Source organism: Pan troglodytes, chromosome 4, assembly GCF_028858775.2.
Source record: "Pan troglodytes isolate AG18354 chromosome 4, NHGRI_mPanTro3-v2.0_pri, whole genome shotgun sequence".
NCBI classification, from domain to species: domain Eukaryota; kingdom Metazoa; phylum Chordata; class Mammalia; order Primates; family Hominidae; genus Pan; species Pan troglodytes.
This window is the reverse complement of record NC_072402.2, coordinates 135879661-135905612: the sequence shown is the minus strand read 5'-3', so window position 1 is coordinate 135905612 and position 25952 is coordinate 135879661. Positions and strand designations below refer to the sequence as shown.

At 43.2% G+C, this 25952-nt stretch overlaps 1 protein-coding gene across 27 annotated transcripts in view; it reads left to right on the top strand.

Moving 5' to 3' along the window:
* BRD8 (bromodomain containing 8) overlaps window positions 1-25952 on the top strand; it is a 38870-nt gene that overhangs the window by 590 nt on the left and 12328 nt on the right. Inside the window, exons 2-24 of one of the 27 annotated variants that reach the window (XR_010157015.1) lie at window positions 476-572; window positions 5284-5415; window positions 5973-6042; window positions 6701-6750; window positions 6952-7074; window positions 7200-7280; window positions 7703-7767; window positions 8754-8890; window positions 9424-9642; window positions 10034-10178; window positions 11369-11578; window positions 11988-12268; window positions 12933-13385; window positions 13688-13781; window positions 13968-14014; window positions 14757-14971; window positions 15964-16056; window positions 16246-16314; window positions 17001-17178; window positions 17896-18000; window positions 18470-18514; window positions 20243-20419; window positions 20797-21181. Coding sequence is in view for 24 of the 27 variants with exons in the window: in XM_054685193.2 (XP_054541168.1) it covers window positions 476-572; window positions 5284-5415; window positions 5973-6042; window positions 6701-6750; window positions 6952-7074; window positions 7200-7280; window positions 7703-7767; window positions 8754-8890; window positions 9424-9642; window positions 10034-10178; window positions 11369-11578; window positions 11988-12268; window positions 12933-13385; window positions 13688-13781; window positions 13968-14014; window positions 14757-14971; window positions 15964-16056; window positions 16246-16314; window positions 17001-17178; window positions 17896-18000; window positions 18470-18514; window positions 25290-25568 (3188 nt within the window). In the remaining 3 variants the exon portion in view is untranslated. Of the gene's footprint in view, window positions 1-475; window positions 573-5283; window positions 5416-5972; window positions 6043-6700; window positions 6767-6951; window positions 7075-7199; window positions 7281-7702; window positions 7768-8753; window positions 8891-9423; window positions 9643-10033; window positions 10179-11368; window positions 11579-11987; window positions 12269-12932; window positions 13386-13687; window positions 13782-13967; window positions 14015-14756; window positions 14972-15963; window positions 16057-16245; window positions 16315-17000; window positions 17179-17895; window positions 18001-18469; window positions 18515-20110; window positions 20420-20796; window positions 21194-25289; window positions 25569-25952 lie in introns of those variants that run through there. The other 26 variants (XR_010157014.1, XR_010157016.1, XM_054685193.2 and 23 more) reach the window with 26 other exon arrangements.

Here is a 25952-nt window from a genome sequence, read left to right as displayed (position 1 = left end):
GGACTGAAAAGCTCTTTTACGCCCGACATTTGGAATAGAGGATCTGAGAGAAGTAAACAAGTTTATGCTAAGAGGGAGGCGGGGTAGTAGGAGGGGCTGGCCGCTCGGGTTCCTGGGAAATAAGCCCTGAATAAGTTTAAACTGGAATAAAGTCCAGTATTCTTAAAACTGAGCTTTTAGGGAGAACTGCCTAATCTGACATTCCCTGTTTCTTAATAAAGCGGAGCTTCAAGCCATGGCGTTTTAAGAAATAAAATGTTAATAATTCACATGCAACGAATAGGTACCCCGGTCACTGGTGATATTTCACTTGGAGAGGTGAAAATCAAGATTTGGTTATAGTAGCTCACTTTGTCCTAACAAGTTGGGATGTTTTGTATTAGGCTTTTAGTCCTCTTTTTGGGGATTTTGGAGCTTAGCACTACAGTCTCAGTGGTTGTTTCCAAGGCTTTTTTTTTTTTTCTCCCTTTCCCAGAACACAAGCTGCTAAGCACTGGCCCCACAGAGCCATGGTCCATCCGAGAGAAGCTATGTTTAGCATCTTCTGTCATGAGAAGTGGAGATCAAAATTGGTAAGGTATCTAGGATGTCAGCTTTTCTGGGTCTTAGAAATTGTTAGATACTCTTGCACATTGGTAGATTTCTATAGTTAATCATATTAAGCTGTAAGTAGACTTTCTTTTCTTTTTCTTCTTTTTTTGAGACTGAGTCTCCTTCTGTTGCCCAGGCTGGAGTGCAGTGGTGCGGACATGCCCAGCTAATTTTTGTATTTTTTAGTAGAGACAGAGTTTCGCCATGTTGGCCAGGCTGGTCTCGAACTCCTGACCTCAGGTGATCCGCCCACCTCGGCCTGCCAGAGTGCTGGGATTACAGGTGTGAGCCACTGCGCCTGGCCATGCCTGGCTAATTTTGTATTTTTAGTAGAGACGGGATTTCACCATGTTGGCCACGATGGTCTCAATCTCCTGACCTCATGATCTGTCCTCCTGGGCCTCCCAAAGTGCTGGGATTACAGGCGTGAGCCACTGCGCCAGGCCTTTTTTTTTTTTTTTTTTTTTTGAGACAAGATTGCACTCTGTGGCCCAGGCTGGAGGGCAGTGGTGTGATCTTGGCTCACTGCAACCTCCATATCTCAGGCTCAAATGATCCTCCACCTCAGCCTCTTGAGTAGCTGGGACTACAGGTGCACACCACCATGCCCAGCTAATTTTTTTTTTTTTTTTTGTAGAGATGGGGGTTTCATCATGTTTCCTAGGCTGGTCTCGAACTCCTGCGTTCGAGCGATCCGCCCAACCTACTGGGATTACAGGTGTGAGCCACCAGGCCAGCTGTATTTCTTTTTTTAAACAGCTTTATTGAGATATAATTCACATACTATAAAATTAACCTACTTAAAATGTACAATATAATGGTTTTTAGTATATTCACAGTTGTGCAACCATCACCACAATCTAATTTTAGAACATTTTATTCTAAGAAAAACCCCTTACTCCTTAACTGTCAGTCCATGTTGTCCCCTCCTCACCACCCCCAAGCAAGCACTCATCTACTTTCTATTAATTAATTAATTAATTTGAGACAGAGTCTCACTGTCACACAGGCTGGAGTGTAGTAGTGAGATCTTGGCTCACTGCAACCTCCGCCTTCCAGGTTCAAGCGATTATCGTGCCTTAGCCTCCCAAGCAGCTGGGATTACAGCCATGCGCCACCACGAGTGGCCTGGCTAATTTTTGTATTTTTAGTAGAGATGAGGTTTTGTCCAGGCTGGTCTTGAAGTAATGCACCAGTCCTGGCCTCCAAAAGTGCTGGGATTACAAGTGTGAGCCACCATACCCAGCCAACTCTCTTGTCTCTGTAGATTTGCCTATTCTGGATATTTCATACAAATGGAATGATACGTGCTCTTCTGGACTTTTTTTTTTTTTTTTAATCACTTGACATAACACTTTTTAAGGTTCATTCTTATGTAGCATGTATCAATACTTAATTCCTTTTTTAGCTGAATAATAATCTGTTGTATGAATATACCAAGTTTTGTTTATCCATCACTTGATAGACAATTGGGTTGTTTCCACTTTTTGGCCATTATGAATAATGCTGATGATGTGCACATTCATGTACAAGGTTGTGGACAATGTTTTTAATTCTCTTGAGTTTTTTATTCAAGGAGTGAAATTGCTGGGTTATGTAGTAACTTTATTATGTTTGACTTTTTTTTTTTTTTTTGCAGACAGGGTCTCACTGTCACCCAGGCTGGAGTGCAGTAGTGCGATCGTGGTTCACTGCAACCTCTGCCTCCTGGGCTCAAGTGATCCTCCGGCCTCAGCCTCCTGAGTAGCTGGGACTACAGGCACATGCCATCACCCCTGGCTAATTTTTGTATTTTTTGGTAGGGATGGGGTTTTGCCATGTTGCCCAGGCTGAACTTTTTTTTTTTTAAATTTAAATATTTATGTTTTTGTAGAGACGAGGTCCCACTATGTTCCCCAGGCTGGTCTCCAACTCTTGGCCTCAAGTGATCCTCCCAGTTTAGCATCCTGAGTAGTTGGGAATACAGACCCTTGCCACCATGCTTGACTAATTTTTTGTGTTTTTTTGTCACTTGTTGCCCAGGCTGGCTTGAACTCCTGGGCTCAAGTGATCCTCCCACCTTAGCCTCCTAAAGTGCTAGGATTATAGGCGTGAGCCATCACTCCCAGCCTAGAACTATCATCATTTTACCTTTCTCGGTATCAGCCCCTCACCCCCTTTCTTTTGAATCATCCATTATGAATTTAACTCTCTTGCCACATTTATAAACAATTCAGTACTTTGCTGATGGTCATGCTTCCTAGCATTTTGTTTGTTTGTTTTTTAAATCTAATTTTTGAAATAATATGTGGCCACCATAAAAACAAAAACACTATATAGAAAGAGCAATAGCAACAAAGAAATGGGTTAAAAACTTGAGTTTAAGGCCGGGCGTGGTGGCTCACGCCTGTAATCCCAGCACTTTGGGAGGCCGAGGTGGGCGGATCACAAGGTCAGGAGATTGAGACCATCCTGGCTAACACGGTGAAACCCCGTCTCTACTAAAAATACAAAAATCAGGTGTGGCGGCGTGCGCCTGTAGTCCCAGCTACTCAGGAGGCTGAGGCAGGAGAATGGTGTGAACCCAGGAGGCGGAGCTTGCAGTGAGTTGAGATCGTGCCACTGCACTCCAGCCTGGGCAACAGAGCAAGACGCCGTCTCAAAAAAAAAAAACAAAACTTGAGTTTATTTTTTGTCACACATACAGGAAGTCTAGGCAGTCCACAGCTCTCATAGCAACTTCACAGTGACATTAGAGGCTCAGGATCTTCTCTTTCTGTTCCACCTTCCTCAGTGCATAGTTTATCTTCTGGTTATCTTATGGTTCACGGTGGCTGCTTGACCTTCAGCTATCACATCCTTGTTCCATGCAACAAGAAGGAAGGGGGTTGGTAAGAAAGGTCACATCTCTTCCCTTTTAACAACTTTTTTGTGATATAATTGATGTGCAGTAAACTGCACCTTTTTTTTTTTTTTGAGATGGAGTCTCACTCTGTTGCGCAGGCTGGAGTGCAGTGGTGCAATCTTGGCTCACTGGAACCTCTGCTTCCCAGGTTCAAGTGGTTCTCCCACCTCAGCCTCCCGTGTAGCTGGGACTACAGGCCTTTGCCACCATGCCTGGCTAATTTTTGTATTTTTTGGTAGAGATAGGGTTTTACCATGTTGGCCAGGCTGGTCTTGAACTCCTGACCTCAGATGATCCACCTGCCTCGGCCTCCCAAAGTGCCGGGATTACAGGCATGAGCTACGACACCCGGCCAGTGCACATATTTAAAGCATAAGACATGGTATTTTTGAAATATATATACATCTGTGAAACTATCCACAATTAAGGTAATTATTATAGTATCCATTAACAGATGAATGGGTAAAGAAAATATATATATGTATACACACACACACACACAATGGAATACTGTTGAGCCATAAAAAAGAATTAAATCCTCCTTTTGTGATTCCATGGTTGAGCCTGGAGGATAGTATGTAAAGTGAAATAAGCCAGACACATAAAGAAATACCATATGATCTCAGTTATATGTGGAATCTAGGAAAAATTATAGACCTCACAGAACTAGAGAATAGAATGGGGCTGGGTGCAGTGGCTCACATCTGTAATCCCAGAACTTTGGGAGGCCAAGGCGGGAGGTCGCTTGAGATCATGCATTGGAGACCAGTCTGGGCAATATGACAAAACTATAAAAAAACACAAAAATATTAGCCAGGTCTGGTGGTGTGTGCCTATAGTTCCAGCTACTCGGGAGGCTGAGGTGTGAGGATAGCTTGAGCCAGGGAGGCAACATAAGAGAAACTGTTCCCTACAAAAAAGAAAATTAGCCAGGCATGATGGTGCATCTGTGATTTCAGCTACTTGGGTGGGGCTGCAGTGAGAGGTTGCCTAAGCCTCAGAGGTGGAAGCTACAGCAAGCCATGATTGTCCCACTGCACTGAAGTCTGGGTGACAAAGTGAGATATTGTCTAAACAAAAACAATGTGTGTTTTGTGTGTGTGTGCGTGTGTGTATACACATCACATATATTTGTATATGTATATAAACTGAGCTCATTTTTAAACAAAACAGGTAAACTGGTTTGAAATAGAATCTAATCTGTATATTTCCTCACATTTTTATTAGATAAATAGTGTTAAGAATCTTTTTTTTTTTTGAGATGGAGTCTCACTGTGTCACCCAGGTTGGAATGCAGTGGCACGATCTCGGCTCACTGCAACCTCCACCTCCTGGATTTAAGTGATTGTCCTGGCTCAGCCTCCCGAGTAGCTGGGATTAAAGGTGCACGCCACCATGCCTGGCTAATTTTTGTATTTTTAGTAGTGATGGGGTTTCACCACGTTGGCCAGGCTGGTCTCAAACTCCTCATCTCAAGCAGTCTGCCCTCCTCGACCTCCCGAAGTGTTGGGATTACAGGCGTGAGTCACCACGCCCAGCCATAGAAAAATAGTATAAGAATACTTGAGTAAAAGTTTTAAATTTTATTATTTTATCAGCAGATACTAAGTCATAAGATTCAAAATTATATGCAGTGTCTTCCTCCCGTTACTATCCCCCGTCTACTAGTGTTAGCAGTTTCTTGTGTGTCTCCAGCAAAATTTTGTTTATGTGAGCAAATATTTTCTTTTTCCCCTTCATCCCCCTCATTTTCTAACACAAATGATTATATACTATACATGCTGTTCTTTTTTTTTTGAATGGCGGAGGGGGTGGTCTTACTCTGTCACCCAGGCTGGAGTGCAGTGGCGCGATTTGGGCTCACTGCAGCCTCTTGACTTCCTGGGCTCAAGGGATCCTGCTACCTCAGCTGCCCAAGTAGCTGGGACCACAGGCTGCAGGTACGCACCACCATACCTTGTCGATTTTTTTTTTGTTTTGGTAGGGATGGGATCTCCTTGGGTGGCTTGAACTCCTGGGCTTGAGCTGTCCTCCCACCTCTGCCTCCCAGAGTGCTGGGATTACAGGCACGGTCCATTGCACACCTCGCATTCATTGGCTTTTTTTTTTTTTTGAGATGGAGTCTCACTCTGTCCCCAGGCTGGAGTGCGGTGGTGAGATCTCGGCTCACTGTGACCTCCGCCTCCCGTGTTCAAGAGATTCTCCTGCCTCAGCCTCCCTAGCTGGGACTAGAGGTGCATGCCACCACGCCCAACTAATTTTTGTATTTTTAGTAGAGACGGGGTTTCACCATGTTGGCCAGGATGGTATTGATCTCCTGACCTTGTGATCCACCCGTCTTGGCCTCCCAAAGTGCTGGGATTACAGGCGTGAGCCACCGCGCCTGGCCATTCGCATCTTTTTTATTCCAAAGTTTGAACTCCAAGCCTTGCACTCTCAGCATACCTCTCCTATTGTTTTCTGCTTGGTGTGTAATAAAGCTTTCCTCATTTTGTAGGGTATCAGTTAGCAGAGCAATCAAGCCCTTTGCAGAACCTGGCCGCCCTCCAGACTGGTTCTCTCAAAAAGTAAGTTCCCAAGCAAGGGCTCTTTTAGAGCAGTCTTTGGGTTGTAAAGTAGGTTCTCTACCAGGCCCTGACTTTTAGTTACAAAGCTTTTATACCATGATGTGGGAAAATAGTTGAGAATACCTTTTTCTTTTTCCTACTGTTTGCTAATCCATCCATGTATGATCATATTAGACCTTTCTTATTGGTGTTGCATAACAGTTAAGAGCCCAAGCTTGGGAATTAGATCTGGGTTCATTATTACTCCATCTAAAAACTTTGGGCCATGATCCTCTGTTTTTTCATTTGTAAAATAGAGATAAAAGAGTTGCTTCAGGATTGTTGTGAAGCTAATTGAAGTAATACATGTAAAACATTTAACACAGTGCCTTGCATGTAGTAACTACTTGGTAGATATTAGCTATAAATATTGGCAGTTAGGTTGCCTTTCCCCAAATGCACAAACTCCAGTCCATAAGACTGTCTTTTTCTGTGTCTTGTTTTGATTATTTTGAACTGATTTGATTATAAAGTTACTTGCCCTCCTAGTAAACCACTCCCGTCTTACATATAGTTCTCTTCTCTAAATCTTACTCTAATCTCTTGAAACTTTGAAAGGTCATTTCTTTCCAACCTTGCTCATCACATTTTCACTTTTTTTTTTTTTTTTTTTTAATAGCATTGTGCTTCCCAGTACTCGGAGCTTTTAGAGACCACTGAGACACCAAAGTGAGTACAAAGCCAGGTACTTCAGCCATATTTCTTTAGTGGAGAGTATTTACTGGGGAATTCTGGTTTATACTTAGTTACGATACTGGATGATTAAAAAATAGCAGAAGTTATCTATGATTAAGTGGTAAAAGCAAGTAGGAGAGGGGATAAATGTTCTGTTATTTGAATATGAATTTTTTTTTTTTCAATTTTCCACAGACGGAAACGAGGTGAAAAGGGAGAAGTGGTGGAAACTGTTGAAGATGTTATTGTTCGGAAACTGACTGCTGAGCGAGTTGAAGAACTAAAGAAAGTGATAAAGGAAACCCAGGAGAGATATAGGTACTTATCAGAGAGAATGCCAAAAAATTGAGAAAGACATAAGGGACTGTCTTCTGGTACTGGTCAGAACTTTTAAAATAGCAGATTAAAAAACCCAGTCTACCTACCTCTCTTTCTTCCTATAGACGGCTAAAGAGAGATGCAGAACTAATTCAAGCTGGACACATGGACAGCAGACTGGATGAGCTTTGCAATGACATTGCAATGTGGGTTATATTATATTGTTCTTCTGTGCTTCTTTCTTTTTACCCTCTTTTCCCCTCAAGTAATCTGGCTTATTTCCTCCAACTGCCATCCCTTTAGACTTGAGACAGATTCTGGAAGGGGAAAGCTGCAGAGTGGTTTGGTGGCTGGGAGGGGGGAGTGAGTCCTAGAAGATAATATAATGGGACATTTCAGTATGAAAACATAACTTAGTTCTAACTTAAGAGTGGCTATAGTTTGCCTGGGTGAAGAACTGGGAGTTAGGCAGTATACCCCAATTCACTGTTTTGCTGGTTAGAATTCCTGTTTAGGCCTTTCTTCCAGAAAGTGCTGGCCTGGCAAAAAAAATTACTTTGTAAGGGTTCTGTGAACTCTGGGGAGGAGCCAGAGCTGTCTAGCATCTAACCCTTAATTCCCTGTTTAGGAAAAAGAAATTGGAAGAAGAGGAGGCTGAAGTAAAGAGGAAGGCTACAGATGCTGCATACCAGGGTAAGCTGAACCTAGTATGCCTCTTTAGCAATTGATTGCACAGTACTGCATGCTAATGACAGTTGGACTGTTTTGTAACATAGAATCCATTGATTTAAATTTACTTGCAGTTTTCTCTTCTACCAGAATAAAAACATCCCTTAATGTCTTAAGAAGAAACTCCTAGAACATGAGTTGTGCTCAGATCTCACTAGACCTTAAATTAACTTCAGGACACAAAGACTTGATGAGATATTGAACATAATGTTTTAGAAGTCAAGGGCCTGTGAAAAGATTGAGAATAGCTCAGTCATTAGATGAGGAGAAATTTAAGCATTTACAACTCTAGGAATACATGCTGTGCGCCAGTGAGGTCTTTCCCTGTTTTTGTTTTTTGTTTTTCCCCCAGGCGGAGTTTTGCTCTTGCTGCACAGGCTGGAGTGCAGTGGCGCGATCTTGGGTCACTGCAACCTCTGCCTCGCGGGTTCAAGCGATTCTCCTGCCTCAGCCTCCTGAGTAGCTGGCATTACAGGCGGCTGCCACCACACCTAGCTAATTTTTGTATTTTTAGTAGAGATGGGGTTTCGCAGGCTGGTCTCAAACTCCTGACCTCAGGTGATCCACCTGCCTTGGCCTCCCAAAGTGCTGGGATTACAGCCGTGAGCCACCGCACCTGGCCTTCCTGTTCTTAAAAGCAGAATATTAATAAGTTGCTAAAGAGAATATTAAAGGATGTTTAAACTACTTTCCCACTCCAAGGACCTTTGGGATAATTAAGTAGTTTGAGATTGTTAAAGGAGTTTCTTAGTGTGAGAATTGCCCTTAGGAAAAATTAGGCTAAAAAGTTATCCATCTCTAGAAGTGTTAAAGCTTTCTAATCCAAACTTATTATGCTGCTTTAGTAACGCAACATACCTATTTGTCCTTTATTGTATAATAGCAGACTAGTGTCAAGTTTCATTTATTTAATCTTGAAGATTTGGACATTGTTCTCTTTTATGTTCTAGCTCGTCAAGCAGTAAAAACACCCCCCAGGAGGTTACCCACTGTGATGGTTCGCTCTCCTATAGATTCTGCCTCCCCAGGAGGTGATTATCCACTTGGGGACTTGACTCCAACCACTATGGAAGAGGCTACCTCTGGGGTGAGTATATTTCCATCTGTGGGAATTGATCAGTGAAGGGGCAATAAGCCGGCAGAGCTGAGTGATGAGGAAACCACTTTTGGCCTAGAGGCAACTTCCTCTCTTGATCTGAATGCTAAAGACTTAATTTACCATGTTCTGTGCTCTGAGATAAGAACGGACCTAAAAGCATTGAGGCTTTTGACCTTTTTGAGAGATAGGTAAAAAACTATTTTAAGAAATTGTTTCATACTAGTCTTACGAAATTCCTGCTGAAATAAGGGACAAAATCCTTGTAAATGTAATATTGGTAGTGGGTAAGGAGTTCATAAAAGGCAGGTTGGGTGGGATGGTTGAGTCACTGTGGGTTTGAGTGGAAGAAAGAGAAGATTGTGGGGAAGAAAAGTATGGCTAAGAGCAGGAGGGACAGAGGGTTTCTGGGCAATTCCACTCAGGACTAATAAAATAATAGTTAGACACACTAACCCATACAGATTAGTAGGGAACCTTCCATAGTTTGAGAAGTCAGATAAAGGTTCTCTGTTGTCTCTTAGGTAACCCCCGGGACTTTGCCGAGTACCCCAGTCACCTCGTTTCCTGGGATTCCTGACACCCTTCCTCCAGGCTCTGCACCCTTAGAAGCCCCCATGACCCCAGTAACAGATGATTCACCCCAGAAAAAGATGCTTGGACAGAAAGCAACTCCACCCCCCTCCCCTCTGCTGTCAGAGCTCTTGAAGAAGGGCAGCCTCCTGCCTACTAGCCCCAGACTGGTATGGAGACTTCTGTGGGTGTTTGAGAGCTGTGGTGATTTAGTACTTGGAAGGGAGTGCCTGGGACCTAAAATGTGACATGGGGAATAAAAGTTCAAAAGAGGAAAAGATCTCCTAATTAAATGTTAATTTTTTAAAAATACAGTAAGTTGATAGTACCCATGGGTCCTGAGGTATCTGAATCACAATTATTTTGGTTCTCTTCTCCAGAGAACTCTTGTCAAATAAGTTTTGAACATTATAGTTTAGAGTTTCCCTTGGGTCTTAAATTATTCTCTGTGGATATTAACTATTAGTTTTCATGAAGTTTGATCAACTGCTGGAGCTTTGTTGGGAAATGGTAGTGAAGGAAAGCTTGAGTGTAGCCTTCACCTCTATTCTTCCCTGGTAGGTCAATGAGAGTGAAATGGCTGTGGCTTCTGGCCACCTGAACAGTACAGGTGTCCTTCTGGAGGTAGGCGGGGTCCTTCCCATGATACATGGTGGGGAGATACAGCAAACACCCAATACTGTTGCAGCCTCCCCTGCTGCATCAGGTAAGTTACCACTTTTCCTTTATCAACCTCAAAGGTGTTGAACTTGACATTGACTGACCTCAGTTTCACTGTTACTAAGCAGTTGTCAGTGCTAGATTTAAAGCCCAACTTTTTCTAACTTTTTTTTGGAGCTACTTTACCTGGTAAACAATGTAGTCTCCATATTATAAAGCCATCTATCTTCAAGATAGTGATAGCCCTGATTGACCACAGCATGGATATTGAGAGTAATATTGAACTGCTTTCTTAGGGCTTGCAAAATCAAGGTGCTAGAGATACCTAAGATTATAGAATAGTGGAATAAGATTTGGAACCAGAGAATTGGGCTTGAATCTCAGGCCTGCCACACATTGGTTTTGTGACCTTGGATAGGTAACTTAGCTTTTGAGCCTCAGTTTCCTTTTTTATTGTAACATATATACTTCACAAGGATGTGATGAGAATTTAATGAGGTAGAAAGTATAAAGCAGGGAAATAAAAAAAGCTCCATAGAATACCATACAAACCTTATTGGTATTTGAATGGTGTTGAACTTGGGTGGTTTACAATATGCTGAACTTCAGCAGAAGCGACAGATTTATTCATACCAGTTTTTCGTTTCTTGGTGATTAATTTTCCTCTGAGGAAAAATTACCACCCTTTGTTGTTGTTGTTTTTTTTTTTGAGACAGAGCCTTGCTCTGTCGCCCAAGCTGGAGTGTGGTGGCACAATCTTGGCTCACTGCAATCTCCACCTCCTGCGTTCAAGCAGTTCTCCTGCCTCAGCCTCCTGAATAGCTGGGATTACAGCACCCACCACCACGCCTAGCTAATTTTTTTTTTTTTTTGTATTTTTAGTAGAGGCAGGGTTTCGCTATGTTGCCCAGGCTGGTCTCAAACTCTTGACCTCAAGTGACCCACCTGCCTCGGCCTCCCAAAGTGCTAGCATTACAGGCGTGAGCCACTGCACCTAGCCTTACCACCCATTTTTTATATATGTTGTGTGTTCTAGTGCTTTGGTTCATTCCTAACTTGGAGGAAGATCTTAAGTAAGGTTAGAGTAAGGATATAGATGATGAACTTATTCAATGCAGGAGTTGCTCTCATCCTTTGAGACCATAAGAATTTTCTTAGTTGAGTCTTCAAGTAGCTATTGCTTCTTATTTATGTGCTTTCTTCTTACTTCATTTTGTGTACCTCTTTATATGTTAGGTGCTCCCACTCTTTCCCGGCTTTTAGAAGCTGGTCCTACACAGTTCACCACACCTCTTGCTTCCTTCACTACTGTTGCCAGTGAGCCTCCAGTTAAACTTGTGCCACCCCCTGTAGAGTCTGTGTCCCAAGCTACCATTGTCATGATGCCTGCGCTGCCAGCACCATCCTCTGCTCCGGCTGTCTCCACTACTGAAAGTGTAGCTCCAGGTGCGTCCCTGAGCAGCCACTAGATCTAAAATTTCATTTTGAGCTTTAGTTAGAGAAAAATGACCAAGAGCATCAGCTCCGATTCAGATGCTTCTTCTCTGTTCTACATAGACATGTGCCATCTTTATCCTTAGAAATAAATATCCTTAGAAATAGATGTGAGAAGAGGTGGGTGGGCATTTATGTATTGCAGGAAGAGGCTAAGTATACAGATATGAGCAGGCTTGAAAATATGTTCTCACCTTTCTAGATAAAACTGGGGAGAAGAAAACATAGGCACATGTTGATGACTCTTTCTGACCTTAAGTGTTTGGATATTTGACATCTGTCTGTAGCGCTTATGTGATCTCAAGGTGGTCGCTTTGTACCCAATAAGCTTCTGAGATGCTTTTCTCTTTCTGTTACTCAGTGAGTCAACCCGACAACTGTGTTCCCATGGAGGCTGTGGGGGATCCACATACTGTGACTGTTTCCATGGACAGCAGTGAAATATCCATGATCATCAATTCTATCAAAGAAGAGTGTTTTCGATCAGGGGTAGCAGAGGCTCCTGTTGGATCAAAGGCTCCCAGCATAGATGGGAAGGAAGAATTAGATCTGGCTGAGAAGATGGATATTGCTGTGTCTTACACAGGTGAAGAGCTGGATTTTGAGACTGTTGGAGACATCATTGCCATCATTGAGGACAAGGTAACTATTTAGCGAAGCCCCAGAGAATCTCATGGGTCCTACATAGGCTTCTCTTTTCAGCCTCACTTTGCTGCTGCTGCTGCTTTTTTTTTTTTTTTTTTTTGGAGACAGAGTCTTGCTCTGTCATCCAGGCTGAAGTGCAGTGGCATGATCTTGGCTTACTGTTACCTCTGCCTCCCAGCCTCAAGTAATTCTTGTGCCTCAGCCTCCTGAGTAGCTGGGACTACAGGCACATGCCACCACGCCTCACTAATTTTTTGTATTTTTAGTAGAGATGAGTTTCACCATGTTGGCCAGGCTGGTCTCAAACTCCTGGCCTCAAGTGATCCACCCACCTCGGCCTCCCAAAGTGCTGAGATTACAGGCATGAGCCACCATACTCGGCTGCTTTGCTTCTTACAGTAAGAATTACTTAAACAACTCTCCTACTTCTGCCCATCTCCATCTTTGTAGCCCTTTGGTGCTAACATACTAGTCATCTCCTCAGGTCTACCCATGTTACTGGTTTGCACAGGACAGGTGCCTCTTCATTGTTTGCCTCCACTACATGGAAAAAAATGGAGTGAAAAGCTGCAGATTCAAGCCATCACATTTGGTGCTAACAAAAATTGAAGGACTTGGGCTTCTTTCTGTGACCTCAATAGTCTTGTGTTTTGTGGGACAGGTAGATGATCATCCTGAAGTGCTGGATGTGGCAGCAGTGGAAGCAGCACTGTCATTTTGTGAAGAAAATGATGATCCTCAGTCCCTGCCTGGCCCCTGGGAGCATCCTATCCAGCAGGAGCGGGACAAGCCAGTACCTCTCCCTGCACCAGAAATGACGGTCAAGCAAGAGAGACTGGACTTTGAGGAAACGGAAAACAAGGGAATACATGAACTGGTGGACATCAGGGAGCCCAGTGCAGAGATCAAGGTGGAACCTGCAGAACCAGAGCCAGTCATTTCAGGAGCCGAAATAGTAGCTGGAGTTGTTCCAGCCACAAGTATGGAGCCACCAGAACTCAGGAGTCAGGACTTAGATGAGGAACCGGGAAGTACTGCAGCTGGAGAGATTGTTGAAGCAGAAGTTGCCGTTGGGAAAGGCGATGAGACTCCACTTACAAATGTGAAGACAGAGGTACTTAATAAAGATCGGGGCTGGGGAGATGGAGGTTTATACCTTAGATAAGAAGTGACAGCTTAGGCTTTTTGGTTTTCCAGTTGCATTCCTGAGTTCTGACATGTTTGATGTGTCCAAAGCCCATAGGCTGTGATTAGTGTTATATATACTTATTCCTGTTATAAGGTGACCATTGGAGTCACATTACATGAGTAGGACTTAGAATTTCTTCTATGGTCTCATTATCATTGAAGAATAAAGTTGTGTGAGCTATAGCGATTTATCAGTACTTAGGGTGTTTTTTCTTTTCTGGTTTTCAGGCATCCCCTGAAAGCATGTTGTCTCCATCACATGGCTCAAATCCCATTGAAGATCCTTTAGAGGCAGAGACTCAGCACAAGTTTGAAATGTCAGGTAAATAAAGTCCTCTTTCACTGACTTGAAATCATTTGCTTTGGCTTCTGAGGGGTTGTGGGTTGTGGGCAAGTAGAGGAGGTAGAACAGGTCAGCATGTAAAGGAGAGCTGCAGGGGATTATGGTCCATAGGAAGGGGAAGGCTAAGGTGGAAAAATCTTCAGGTAGTCTTTCTCTCCTCTGCAGACTCATTGAAAGAAGAATCAGGGACTATTTTTGGAAGCCAGATAAAGGTATTTCAGACTTTTCTTTATTCCTCTTGCCATGTGATTAGATTTCCCTATAGCACTACTTTTTAATGAATTTCAGTAAAGTCACATCTTTATTCTCTGATAAGAGACTGGTATGGAGTTGCATGGGGAAAAGCTGCAGTAGACAGGCATAATGGGAGTACTATAGCAACAGGTGCCTCCCATATGAAACAGCATGTGAATATCACACAGTCCTTAAGAAGCCTTGATACACTTAGAGTGATTTGTAGTGAATAAGGATACCTGAGCCAAGGAGAACATACAGGAATCAAGTTTATTAATTAGACTATCCAAAGAGAATCATCCAGAGTTTTCTTTTTAGAATTATTAAAGCAGCAGTAACAGAGGCTTAAAGAATGTGATGTGAGCTTGCTCCATCAAATGAGACACAAAATAAAAATTATTTTTGATAACTTTGTACCCAGGGTCAGAGTTACTCTCGAGCAAGGGGAAAGAAGGAACGCCTCTTAGCTTAGTCTTAAGTAAGTAGCTTTTTTTTTTCTTTCTTTTTAAAAGATCCTGGGTATTATTCTTTGTCCAGGTTCTAAATTACTTAACGCAGTGTCTGTAAGTAGATGGTAGTATAAGTGATAGACAGCTGAGTCAGGAAACAGCGTGAGGTCATTTCTAGAACTAATTCTAACCCAAAAGACAGATCATGTTTAATGATGCTTTGCTGGATAGCTTTGCTTGCATTTGTTAACTGGAGCATACTGTATCTAAGGATGCCCCAGGTGAGGATGAGGAGGAAGATGGTGTCAGTGAAGCGGCCAGCCTAGAGGAGCCTAAGGAAGAGGATCAAGGAGAAGGCTATTTGTCAGAAATGGATAATGAACCTCCTGTGAGCGAGAGTGATGATGGCTTCAGCATACACAATGCTACACTGCAGTCACACACACTGGCAGACTCCATCCCCAGCAGCCCTGCTTCTTCACAGTTGTGAGTATCTGAGATTCTTTCTTTGAGGCCAAGGCAGTGAAGGTGAGAAGGAGAGGATCTTTTCCTTCCTTCCTTCCTTCCGTCCTTCTTCCTGTCTTTTCTCTTTTCTTTTCTTTTCCCTTTCCTTTCCTTTCCTTCTCTTTTTTCTTGTTCTCACTCATCCATGCTGGAGGGCAATGGTGCGATCTCAGTTCACTGCAACCTCCACTTCTCAGGCCCAAGCAATCCTTCCGCCTCAGCCTCCTTAGTAGCTGGGACTACCAGCCTGTGCCACCACACCCTGCTAATTAAAAAAAATTTTTTTAGTAGAGACCAAGTTTTGCTACGTTGCCCAGGCTGGTCTCAAACTCCTGAGCTCAAGCGTTCCACCTGCCTCGGCCTCCCAAAGTGCTGAGATTACAGGCGTGAGACACCATGCCTGGCCTTTTTCTTTATTTTTAAATTTTTATTTAAAAAAAATTTTTTTAAGGGACAGGATCTATGTGGTCCAGTCTGGTCTTGAACTCCTGACCTCAAGCAGTCTTCTTGCCTTGACCTCCCAAAGCAGTAGAATTAGAGGCATGAGCCACCATGCCTGGCCTGATCTTTTCTTTAGTGTTTCCCTTTTTTGACCTGGAATAAACAGTTGACAAGAAATAATTAGGGCTGGGCATGGTGGCTCACACCTGTAATCCCAGCACTTTGGGAGGCTAAGGCAGGAGGATCGCTGGAACCCAGGAGTTCGAGACCAGCCTGGGCAACACAGTGAGACCCTATCTCTACAAAAAAATTAAAAAATTAGCTGGGCATGGTGGTATGCACCTATAGTCCCAGCTACTTGGAAGGCTGAGGTGAGAGGATTGAGTCTGGGAGGTTGAGGGTGCAATGAACATGATCATGCCACTGCACTCCAGCCTGGGGGACAGAGTGAGACGCTGTCTCAAAAAGAAAAGAGAACTATAATTTTTATTTTTTAACTTGTGCCTAGTGGAATTGCTGTATCTCTGTTTCAGCTCTGTCTGTAGTGAGGATCAGGAAGCTATTCAGGCACAGAAAATTTGGAAGAAAGCCATCATGCTTGTATGGAGAGCTGCAGCTAATCATAGGTGAGTGGGCTTTACCAGTCAGTAGGTTCATTTTCTCCTACTCTTCATTGTTGGTGACTGGAAAAAAGTCTGAGTAGGCTTCTGTGGAACTGCTGGTATTAGTTCTTACTACCTTTAGTTACTTAGAGTAAGTTCCCTCCCTGCGCTTCTGGAGAATGTCAGTAATTGCACCTTATTCCTTTTGGACAGGTATGCCAATGTCTTCCTGCAGCCTGTTACAGATGACATAGCACCTGGCTACCACAGCATTGTGCAGAGGTGAGCCATGGTCCACCCAGCATGGTAACTTGCCTGAATTATAAATTGTCCAGTCTTAGTGAAGTTTTGCTTTCGATAGAAAGTTTAAAGCAAGTAAGTTTATGGTTTTGCTATAAGGGGCACTGAGTGCTAAACTGATAATTCCAGTGGCTAGATCACCACTGATAGTCTAAAAGAATAAATCTCCACCAGGAGCGGTGGCTCACGCCTGTAATCTTTGGGGGTGCTGAGGTGGGTGAATCACTTGAGCCCGGGAATTCAAGACTAGCCTGGGCAACATGGCGAAACCCCCTCTCTACAGAAAATACAAGACTTAGCCAGGTGTGGTGTCGCGCATTTGTAGTCCCAACTACCTGGGAGGCTGAGGTGGGAAGGATTGCTTGAGCCTGGAAGTTCGAGGCTGCAGTGAACCATGATTGTGCCACTGCACTACAGCCTGAGTGACAGATCCAGGCCCTGTCTCCAAAAAAAAACTAAATAAACTCCCTTTATTACCTTTCTCAATGCTTATTATATAGATTGTTTCTTGGGTTAAGTGCATGTTTTGGGATAAGGGGTTAGCATTTAAGTCCTGGGAGCTGGGAGTTAAGGTATATATGAGAAAGTCTATATGATAATGTATTCATAGATCTAGGTGCTTCCTCTTTCCATCCCCACTGCTACTTACCCCTGTTCTTTTTTTTTAGGCCTATGGATTTGTCAACTATTAAGAAAAACATAGAAAATGGACTGATCCGAAGCACAGCTGAATTTCAGCGTGACATTATGCTGATGTTTCAGAATGCTGTAATGTACAATAGCTCAGACCATGATGTCTATCACATGGCAGTGGAGATGCAGCGAGATGTCTTGGAACAGATCCAGGTACTTTGAGGATCCTTTGTGTTTCACCAAGGATGAAATTAAAATACTTCAAGGGGAGGATTCATATTGATGCCAAGAAGGGTTGCTGTGGCTTTTACATGGATAGCTGTCAGGGACACAATTGAAAACATAATATTTTGTTCTTATTTTTATTTTCTTTGGTGTGGTGAAAGAGTTGTGATACAATATTCTACCTTTCTTGGGCAATTATTTGCAGTTTCATAAAGTTTTTAAATAAAATTTTTTTAAAATGGTGAATGTATATTTTTTAATTACATTAAGTACCTGGTACATAGTAGGTGATCAGCAAATAAGAGTTTCTCCTTTCCTTTTCCCTGCTTTTATCCTATGATTGTGTTACCAGGTACTTTTTGGGGTGTTGAACTTGGAAGAATGTTGCAAATCTTTGCACGATTTGTCAAATTACTTAAATTGCTGAATGATCTTTGGTTCATTCTAGTTTTATTCTTTTTCTCATTCCTGGAGGATAGAGATTTTGATCCTATGTTATAGCAAAAAAAAGTTAGGGCTGCTTGATTCTTTAGCATCCCTATTGCAACTAGAATTAAAACTTAATATGCTAAACTTCCAATCAGTCAAAATATATTTGAGCCAGAAGAGTACTATACAAAGTTCTATTAACAGTGCTTAAAGTGTACTTAATTTGTCCCTACTAAATCAGGTCTCCATGGCCTACCCTATTTCTTCTCCCTACAGCAATTCTTGGCCACGCAGTTGATTATGCAAACATCCGAGTCTGGGATCAGTGCTAAAAGTCTTCGAGGGAGAGATTCTACCCGCAAACAGGATGCTTCAGAGAAGGTGAGGCGATCAGGAAGGAACCTGTGTGCCAGTGTTCCAGTAGTAGAAGTCTGAAGCATCCAAGGACCCTTATGTTACTACTTGGTATTGGGCTTCTAGATTCCAATGATATACAGACACATAGATCTTAGAATGATGGTGGTTTGCACCCATCTAAACGTTGAATAAGCCTATTGTAACCGAAAGGCCCAGTCACATGGGAGAAATCGTGAGTAGGGGAATTATTAATTCCTCTGGGAGAGTGCTCTCAAGGCGGGGGAAATGGCTTAGCCTGCAGCAGTTGGGGACCATCAGTTTCTGTGCTAGAGGCATAATGGACAGATTGCTTTTGGATCTCTTTCCTCTTGTTCTTGAGTTTTAAAATTTTGTCCTTGTGTGTGTGGTGCTTGTGTCTCTGTCCTGAGGTTTGGGGTGCTTGTGGCTGAGAGTTTCTGTGGAACCTGATCAGTGTTTGTTTGTCCTCTAACAGGACAGTGTCCCAATGGGCTCTCCTGCCTTCCTTCTCTCTCTCTTTGTAAGTATTGAATGGCTGCAAGGGGTGGTGTTGCCACAAAGATTCTCAGCTCTTAATGGGGGTGGGTGGCAGAGGGAAATCCAACATGCAGACTGTGGCAGTGTCTTGAACTTCTGTTTTTTCAGGTCATTGAATAAGAAACTCTTTTCTTCTGCATTCCTGTCTTTCTGCATGTGTGTGTGTGTGGGCTGGGTAGGGACTGTTTTTGAGATCACTGGGCTGAAATGTATTCTAGGGGTGAAGGATCTAGGATGTACCTGCTCGTCATTTCCTGACTTCACCTTTTACCAGTTCTTTTCTTAACAAATTTAAAATTGGTCAGAGCAGGAGCTGCTAGCTGGCTTTTTAACAGTGTTTCTCATAATGGCAGTACTCAGCAAATAGTTTTTCTCTTGTCTCCTAAAATTAAGTTGCAAGACTAATGTAACAAACAGTAAAATTTAAGCTAAAGAACTCAGTATAGGCTGGGTGTGGTGGTTTACGTCTATAATTCCAACACTTTGGGAGGCTGAGGTGGAAGGATTGCTTGAGCCCAGGAGTTTGAGACCAGCCTGGGCAACGTAGGGAGACCCTGTCTCTACAAAATTTAAAAACGGCAACAACAACAAAAAACCCTACTAGCTGTGCAGCGGAGTGGTGCGCACCTGTGGTCCCTAACTACAAGCTACTCAGAAGGCAAGGTAGGAGCATCACTTGGGCCCAGGAGGTCAAGGCTGCACTGTTCATACCATTGCACTCCAGCCTGGGTGACAGAACGAGACCTTGTCTCAAAAGGAAAAAAAAAACAATCTCAGTAATAATGACCACTGTGGCTGGGTGTGGTGGCTCACACCTGTAGTCCCAGCACTTCAGGAGGCTGAGGTGGGCAGATCACCTGAGGTCGGGAGTTCGAGACCAGCCTGACCAACATGTAAAAACCCCATCTCTACTAAAAAAAAAAAAAATTAGCCGGGTGTGGTGGCATACGCCTGTAATCCCAGCTACTCGGGAGGCTAAGGCAGGAGAATCGCTTGAACCCAGGAGGCGGAGGTTGCCGTGAGCTGAGATTGCACCATTGCACTCCAGCCTGGGCAACAAGAGCGAAACTCTGTCTCAAACAACAACAACAAAAAAAGTGACCACTGCATCAATAGTGGCTGCTGGAATTACAGATAAGCTTAGGAGAGCTAGCCTAAAGACTTTTATTACTTTCCTCCATAAATTAACTGGCTCTGACTCTGTGTTGTTCATTATGGGACAGTGAGGTATGATGTAATGGAAGGGCATCAGGCTAGAAAACTACATGGTCTTAAGGTCATTGGATAATCTCTTGGGGCATTGTTTTCCTTGGTGTGTGATGAAGCTAATATAATGAGGTACTTGTCCAGCCTACCTCACAGGGATGTTGTGAGGATAAAATGAGATAATAGATATGAAACTGGCTTGGAAAAAAAAGAAAAGCATTGTACACATGCAAGGTTACCACCTTTTTATTTTCACTGTTGCCTCATGGGCAACTTATGTTCATGGACTCTAAAAATTTTAGGGTCCTTGCATATTAGAAATGTAAAAATGGCCTGGCCCAGCAAAGGTTTCAGTAATTCATGTTGCCTACAGGCTGTACCACAGACAGAACATTATAATCTCCGTTCTTTCTTACTGGCCTACAACAGTGACTCTGGATCCCCCAAGCAAAGCATTTGGCTGGCTATTGCAAGGCTGGTTAATGGGATCTTTTATCTATTGAAGACAGCAAAATATTGCACAAGAGGAAGGAGCTGGGCTGCAGGGAGAGAGCAGCAGATGGAAAGAAGCCTTCTAATTGTCCTGATCTCATGGAAAACCACTGTCAGGAGGTGCTAGGGAACTAGTGCCAGGGTCAGTCTGCAGGAAAGGCCTTTCTTATAGGGACCAACAGTTGGACAGGTATGTTAGTCAAGAACCTCACTACCCATTGCCCATTCTGACTCTCCTACCTTTCTTTTACTCTCCTGCTCCTTTGCACATGATTTGGGCCTGGGTGGGATGACTAATAGTTATTCTGTGGGACCCTAGGTGAATTCCAAGGACCTTTGTAGTGGGCATGAGCAAGATATTCCATCCTACATTTCCTCTCACAAACTACCAGGTGTTCTTTAGCCACTCTGTGGGAAGACAGAAATATGCCCCTCATCCCTCTGGATTTTTCTGCTGATTCTCTTCTCCCCTCTCCCCCAAGAAACCAAATCCCCAACTTTTCTGTTGCACCGTCTCTTGTCTCCTGACCAACTCATGCTCCCTTTCTTTCTCTGCCTGTCATCTAGGATGGAGGAACCAGGGGACGCCGCTGTGCCATTGAAGCAGATATGAAGATGAAAAAGTGAAGCCTCAGAGTTACCCTCTTTGAGCCGAACCTAAAATAAAAGTAAACAAGATAGAGCTTGGGCTTGCGGGCCCAGTTCCAGAGGTGGAAGTTACAGAAGAGGAGGTACCTGGGCCACACGACATGAGCTGGAAAATCTCTCTTAGAGAGTTGGAGTAGCACAATTGCCTGTTTTAGGGCAGAAACCATGGGCTATGTTAATGTCCTAATGTGTAGCTAGCAGATTGTAGCTAGTTTGTATTGTCTTGTCAATTGTACAGACTTTTTAAAAAAAAACAACCACCAGTGAAATGTGTGTGTATACAATAAACTGAAAAAAAAAACTAGCCTTTGGCTTGTTCTGTGTGTGTGTGTGTGTGTGTATTTGAAACTTGTTTCTTCTGCATAACTATTTCATTTGTAGGAATGAGATTGTTACAGGGGAAAAGTCTTATGAACTGCTTGCTGTAGTGTCAGAAGGTAAGCAACCAGAATTGAGTTTATAGTTAATATACCTTAAGGTGTTGCATTGCGCAGGAAAGACTTCCTTACTCAGATTTTCTTGAATGTTTGGGAAAAGTAAGGTTTTTAGAATTCTCTTCATGGCATTGCTTAAAGAAGATTAGAGCATGGACATAGGTAGCATTGACCCTTACCTCAGGAACATTTGTCTCACTTAATGCTATCTTTGCAGATGGTATTTCTAGGATAGTGTGTTACCATTTTTTTCCTGTTTTTATGGTTAAAGACTCTGTATAAAGAGTTCTTGGCGGCCGGGTGTGGTGGCTCATGCCTGTAATCCCAGCACTTTGGGAAGCCAAGGCTGGCAGATCACGAGGTCAGGAGTTCGAGACCAGCCTGGCCAATATGGTGAAACTGTCTCTACAAAAAATACAAAAATTAGCTGGGCGTGGCGGCGCATGTCTGTAGTCCCAGCTATTTGGGAGGCTGAGGCAGAAGAAGCACTTGAACCCGGGAGGCGGAGGTTGCAGTGAGCTGAGATCGCGTCACTGCACTCCAGCCTGGGCAACAGAGCAAGATTCCATCTCAAAAAAAAAAAAAAATAGCCCAACACTTTGGGAGGCTGAGGTGGGAGGGTTGCTTGAGCCCAGGAGTTTGAGACCAGCCTGGACAACAAAGTGAGACCCTTTCTCAAAAAAAAAAAAAAAAAAAAAATTAGCCCAGCATGGTGGTGTGCACCTGTAGTCCCAGCTACTCGGGAAGCTGTGGCTGGAGGATCTCTTGAGCCACGGAATTCAAAGTTGGCAATGACCTATAATTGCATCACTGCACTCCAGCCTGGGTGAAAGAGTAAGACCCTTTCTCAAATAAATGTAGTTCTTAACATTGCTGTTTGAAGGCTAAGCCCAGTTTTAAGAATTACTGAATTTGGCCAGACACGGTGGCTCACACTTGTAATCCCAGCACTTTGCGAGGCCAAGACAGGAAGATCACTTGAGCCCAGGAGATCAAGACCAGCCTAGGCAACATAGCAAGACCTTGTCTCTACAAATAATAAATTAGCCAGGTGTGGTGGCACGCACCTGTGGTCCCAGCTACATTGGAGGCTGAGGTGGGAGGATCACAACCCTGGCCGGTTGAGGCTGCAGTGAGCTGAGATCATGCCACTGCACTCCAGCCTGGGCAACAGAGAAAAAACACCCCTAAATTTAAAATCTCAGTTCAATTCCAACTTCTGTTAATAACTAAACTTTTTTTTTTTAAGTGATGAGTGACTGCTCCTGGCCAACTAAACTTTTTTTTTTTTTTAAATTCGGAGTTTCACTCTCGTTGCCCAGGCTGGAGTGCAATGGCGCAATCTCGGCTCACTGCAACCTCCGCCTCCCAGGTTCAAGCGATTCTCCTGCCTTAGCCTCCCGAGTAGCTGGGATCACAGGCATGCACCACCAAGCCCGGCTAATTTTGTGGTTTTTTAAGTAGAGGTGGGGTTTCTCCATGTTGGTCAGGCTAGTCTCAAACTCCTGACCTCAGGTGATCCACCCGCTTCGGCCTCCCAAAGTGCTAGGATTACAGACATAAGCCACCACGCCCGGCCAACATTTTTAAAACTCAATAGTGAAATGAAATAGTGCCGGGCACCGTGGCTCACACCTGTAATCCCAGCACTTTGGGAGGCCAAGGTGGGCGGATCACTTGAGGTCAGTAGTTCAAGACCATCCTGGCCAACATGGTGAAACCTCATCTCTACTAAAAATACAAAAAATTGGCCAGGCGTGGTGGGCGCCTGTAATCCCAGTTACGCGGGAGGCTGAGGCAGGAGAAGTGCTTGAGCCTGGGAGGCAGAGGTTGCAGTGACCCGAGATCGAGCCACTGCACTCCAACCTGGCGACAGAGCAAGACTCCATCTCGAAAAAAAAAAAAAAGTTATGAACTTTTTATTATAAACAGATGGCTATGATGAAAAAATGAGTATTAGATGAATATCACTTTATAACTAAATATTTAGATAATATGTCACACTGGAGCCTGGTCTAATAGTCAAAGTCTTCTTGAGAAGGGTTTAAGAGGATACGATTAGAAGTCACAGATCTTTTTGCCTTTAATAGAACTATATTAGGATGCTAAGGAAGAGAAGATACAGTCTTTGTGAGGCGATGGAAAGGTATTCAATTAGTCCAGGAGTTAGAACATGAAATTCCTTGTTACATGGACATGTTGCAAACAAGAAAGGAAAATAAAAAATAACATTGTAGTCCCAAAGCAGTCTGCAAACAGGCATGAGATACAAACACAAGCTCTAAAAGCTGGGAGAAGTGTGTGGAAAAGGTCCATTAAAGGACATACATTTTGAGTTGGTAGAGAAGGTGATAAATGAGACTAGCAAACCGAATGGAAGGTGTAGGCATCTGGTGGGGGGGTGGGTGGCAATACGGAGAAAAATGTAATTAGAACAGGGATTATACTAAGGAATAAGGAGGTGTACATGTGAGTGAAGGGAACAAAATAAGGCTAAATTTGTGGAGGACTTTGGCAGATTGAGAAATTTATATTTGAGGTGATAGCTGTTATAAAGCCTTGAGTAGAATAACTATATTTGTTGAGAGCAGATAGGATTAAAGATAGAAAAGCTGACTAGGAGACTATGGCATTTATTCAGGAAAGGATGGACACTGAGAAAACTTATTGTGGGAGAAAACTGGGAAGAGGACTTGCTTACTGAATATAAGAGAAGGAAGGGTCAAAACAGAATTGTGGGTTCTGTAGACTAAGAAAATGGTGATGGGGTCGGGTGTGGTGGCTCACGCCTGTAATCCCAGCACTTTGGGAGGCAAAGGTGGGTGGATCCCCTGAGGTCAGAAGTTCAAGACCAGCCTGGTCAACATGGTGAAACCCCATCTCTATAAATATACAAAAATTAGCTGGGCATGGTGGTGGGCACCTGTAATCTCAGCTACTCAGGAGGCTGAGGCAGGAGAATTGCTTGAACCCAGGAAGCAGAGGTTGCAGTGAGCCGAGATTGGGCCATTGTGCTCCAGCCTGGGCAACAAGAGTGAAAGTTCGTTCCAAAAAAAAAAAGAAAGAAAGAAAAGAAAATGGTGATGGGGATAAGGAAATTGGGAAGAAGCAGTGATTTTGGAGATAAAGGAAATGTGATTTTTATTTTAGAAATGTTACAGCAGGTGGTAGAGCATCTAAAGGGAATTGACTTTTGGATGCATGGAGAAATGACACCAGAATTCATATAAGAAGTAAAGGTAGAGAGATTTGGGAGCCACCTGAATAGAGGTCAAAGTTGAAACCTCAAAGTATATATACATTTTTTTAAAATACATTAATAAGAAAGCAGAGGACCAAGCACGAACATAGAAGGTAGGGATTTATTGAAAGTTGTAAAAGGGAGAGGACAAAGAAAGATATAAAAAAACCAAGATAGTGGTGTAATGAGAGCAAGGGAAGATATATTTTAAGCTTAATGTTTCTCAACATCAATTTGGATATGACCAGAAGGATGCCAAAGGCAATCCTGAAGTGTGTTTTGAAGGTTTAATGGTTCATAGGTTAAAAATGTTTATACACTGAGGAAAATATCCCCTGCCCCCTCAATTTGTTTGCCTTACAGTTTAGTTATGGATGATTTGGGCTAGAGGAAAATAATTGAGCTAGCTATGCTCCAGTTCTTTCCCTTCTTTTGGTGTGAATATGAGGAATTCCAAGTAAAAATAATTATTAGGTAATATTAATGTCTCTATTATACTGTATTGTATGGTGTAATATCTCTGTTATACTGACATGGGGCTTTTTCTTTATTCCCAAAGACAAATATAATTTCATCTCATGTCTCCCTTCAGCAAGATTTTAATTCTTCCTAATGATGAATACTTGAATACAAATAAATTTCTGGCCCCTTATTTTTCTACTGAACTCGGGAGATGGAGATGCCTCAGGAATATTTATTTGAATGAATTTAATGCATTTTTTCCTGTGTATTTACAGATGGGACACGAGTGGGTTTGGCTGGATTCTGAACAAGATCATCCCAATGACTCTGAGTTGAGCAATGACTGCAGGTCCCTCTTCAGCTCATGGGACTCCAGTCTGGATCTTGATGTGGGCAACTGGAGGGAAACTGAGGATCCAGAGGCTGAGGAACTAGAGGAAAGCAGCCCGGAGAGAGAACCTAGTGAACTGCTTGTTGGGGATGGAGGCAGTGAGGAATCTCAGGAAGCGGCAAAGAAAGCCAGCCACCAGAACCTGCTCCACTTTCTCTCTGAGGTAACAGTGAGCTCTTATTTCCAAAGCTGGAAAAGCCTCAACTTTCTAAGAGAATGCTTATCCTTACATGCTTCTACCACTCTTAATATTGTTTACTAAAATATAAGCTCCACAGTGGCAGGGATTAAGTTCATTGCTATGTCCTCAGCACTTGGTGCTGATACAGAATATGCACCAAATACATGCTTTTTGGGCCGGGTGCAGTGGCTTACGCCTGTAATCCCAGCACTTTGGGAGGCTGAGGCCAGTGGATCACTTGAGGTCGGGAGTTCGAGACCAGCCTGGCCAACATGGTGAAACCCCATCTCTACTAAAAATACAAAAATGGCCGGGCGCAGTGGCTCATGCCTGTAATCCCAGCACTTTAGGAGGCCGAGGCGGGCG